Below are 2,814 nucleotides of genomic sequence, written 5' to 3'. Positions count from 1 at the left end.
TCACCTAGGAGCCTTTGCTCTGTCTGTGGTCTCTAGGAGACTGCTGGGACCCCTGTGCTCTGTCCATGGTGTGTGGGAGTCTGCTGGGACCCCTGTGTTCTCTCCGTGGTCTCTAGGAGACTGCTGGGATCCCTGTGTTCTGTCCGTGGTGTGTGGGAGACTGCTGGGACCCCTGTGTTCTGTCCATGGTGTCTGGGAGTCTGCTGGGACCCCTGTGTTCTGTCCATGGTGTCTGGGAGACTGCTGGGACCCCTGTGTTCTCTCCGTGGTCTCTAAGAGACTGCTGGGATCCCTGTGTTCTGTCCGTGGGGTGTGGGAGACTGCTGGGATCCCTGTGTTCTCTCCGTGGTGTGTGGGAGACTGCTGAGACCCCTGTGTTCTCTCCGTGGTCTGTGGGAGACTGCTGAGACCACTGTTTTCTCTCCGTGGTCTGTGGGAGACTGCTGGGACCCCTGTGTTCTCTCCGTGGTCTGTGGGAGACTGCTGAGACCCCTGTTTTCTCTCCGTGGTCTGTGGGAGACTGCTGAGACCCCTGTTTTCTCTCCGTGGTCTGTAGGAGACTGCTGAGACCCCTGTTTTCTCTCCGTGGTCTGTAGGAGACTGCTGAGACCCCTGTTTTCTCTCCGTGGTCTGTAGGAGACTGCTGAGACCCCTGTTTTCTCTCCGTGGTCTGTGGGAGACTGCTGAGACTCCTGTGTTCTGTCCCTGGTGTCTAGGAGACTGCTGGGACCCCTGTGTTCTGTCCCTGGTGTCTAGGAGACTGCTGGGATCCCTGTGTTCTGTCCGTGGTCTCTAGGAGACTGCTGGGAAGCCTGTGTTCTGTCCATGGTGTCTGGGAGTCTGCTGGGACCCCTGTGTTCTGTCCATGGTGTCTGGGAGACTGCTGAGACCCCTGTGTTCTCTTCGTGGTCTGTGGGAGATTGCTGAGACGTGCCAATACCCCCGTTTTCTCCCCGCTCTTATGACACCTGACACGCAGTGCGTGAATTTGTCAAAGGAAATTTGAATTTTTCTATTTACTTTCCTGAAGCATATTTATATAAAGCAGGAAATTGCCTTATCCCGGTAAATGTCATGTTTGTTACCGAAGGAACAAGGCTACACAAGTTTCCCATTAAAACCCCGTCAAAACAAGTTTCAAACTTTACACCATTTACATAAAAAAACATTTATTTTTCTGAATTTGTTTTTAATAAATTGTAACCTGCGGTAAAAATGCGTATCCTGTAATTTGCTCTGTATATTTTCATAGACATGTGTTTACTGACGCGAATTCTGCTGACAATGGTGTTGTCTGCAATGTCGGAAAGACATGAGTCGTGGTTCTGGTGCACTGTGTTCTCCGACCACAAACCAAAGTGCTTCTCCATGCCGTGTAGGAGAGAGTTGTTGTGCTGTTGTAGTGCGCAGAAGGAATTGGCTGAAACTATATAGGTCACACGTTCTTATCTACTCTTTTGTCTAATATGCCGGATTCTGACAGTCCCTATTCTTGGTGTGTCGGGGTGGGAGTGCTCGCGTGCGTGTGCGTGTGCGTGTGCGTGTGTGCGTGTGTGTATTTGTGTGTTTTTGCGTGTATGTCGGCCTGTGTATGTTTTTGTGTGTTTTTGCGTGTGTGTTTAGCTCTCGCCAACGTCTTTGAAGCCGCACTCACTGCCGGAGAGAATGACTTTTGATAACGCTGGTGAGAGCGACTTCACGCACTATTTTTAGAGACACTTCACCAACGCTGAAGAACGTCAAAAAAGTTTGCCAGAAAGTCTTCATTAACGCTAGTATGAGCGACTCCAATAACGCTGAGTACTGAAATGCTGATAAGAGTGACTTCACTGACGCTGTTAAGAGCGACTTCAATAAAACAGGTGAGAGCGACTTCAATAAAACAGGTGACGTGCGTGTCTGTATGAGTGCGTGTGTGCGTGTGTGCGTGTGTGTATTTGTGTGTTTTTGCGTGTGTGTCGTTCTGTGTATGTGTTTGTGTGTTTTTGCGTGTCTACATATGCGCATGTGTGTCTGTCTCTGTGTGTGTCCGTGCGTGTCTGTATGAGTGCGTGTGTGCGTGTGTGTATTTGTGTGTTTTTGCGTGTGTGTCGTTCTGTGTATGTGTTTGTGTGTTTTTGCGTGTCTACATATGCGCATGTGTGTCTGTCTCTGTGTGTGTCCGTGCGTGTCTGTATGAGTGTGCGTGTGCGTGTGTGTATTTGTGTGTTTTTGCGTGTGTGTCGGTCTGTGTATGTGTTTGTATGTTTTTGCGTGTCTACATATGCGCATGTGTGTCTGTCTCTGTGTGTGTCCGTGCGTGTCTGTATGAGTGTGTGTGTGCGTGTGCGTGTGCGTGTGAGTGTGCGTGTGTGTGTGCGTGTATGCTTATCAATAATTATTTGATTCCACCCACGATACTGCCTGCATGGTCATCAAATGGTCGGTGCAGCGGTAGTGCTGCACTTTATAAGGTTATACGGAAGCCTGATGAAATGAAACATCCGCTGTGTTCAGGTGCGTCCGGTATATAGAGAGGCCTCTCTCTATCAAGGTGCGTGCAGGTGCGTCCGGTATATAGACATGCATCTCACAGTCTAGGTTCCTGGAAATACACGCTGTTAATGCCAACAGATTCTGTTTTCACAAACCCTATACGTGGAAGGATGTCAGGAAGCGGATGTCAATATATGGTAATGGGGGGACTACCGCGTTCGTCCATAGCAGGTTCATGTTTACAGATCAAGCTCTGAGGTTAAGTTTCGATTTTTAAATAAAATAAATCACTCCTTCCCGTGGAGAACGCCACCTTCCTGTGTTCATTGTGAACGCAGG

At 49.3% G+C, this 2,814-nt stretch overlaps 1 protein-coding gene across 1 annotated transcript; it reads right to left on the bottom strand.

The window, feature by feature from the left end:
* Positions 1 to 1,370, bottom strand: LOC139448794 (uncharacterized). Its single transcript, XM_071230327.1, has 2 exons — positions 1,265 to 1,370; positions 1 to 779 (listed from the first exon to the last, which is right to left on the bottom strand). Exons 1-2 carry the CDS (start codon positions 1,368 to 1,370, stop codon positions 1 to 3), a joined length of 885 nt encoding a protein of 294 aa, XP_071086428.1.
* Positions 1,371 to 2,814: the final 1,444 nt, after the last annotated feature.

Source organism: Haliotis cracherodii, unplaced genomic scaffold (genome assembly GCF_022045235.1).
Source record: "Haliotis cracherodii isolate W230 unplaced genomic scaffold, xgHalCrac1.p SCAF_7, whole genome shotgun sequence".
Lineage (NCBI taxonomy): Eukaryota > Metazoa > Mollusca > Gastropoda > Lepetellida > Haliotidae > Haliotis > Haliotis cracherodii.
The sequence above is the reverse complement of the archived record's forward strand: the minus strand, read 5'-3'. Positions and strand labels throughout refer to the sequence as shown.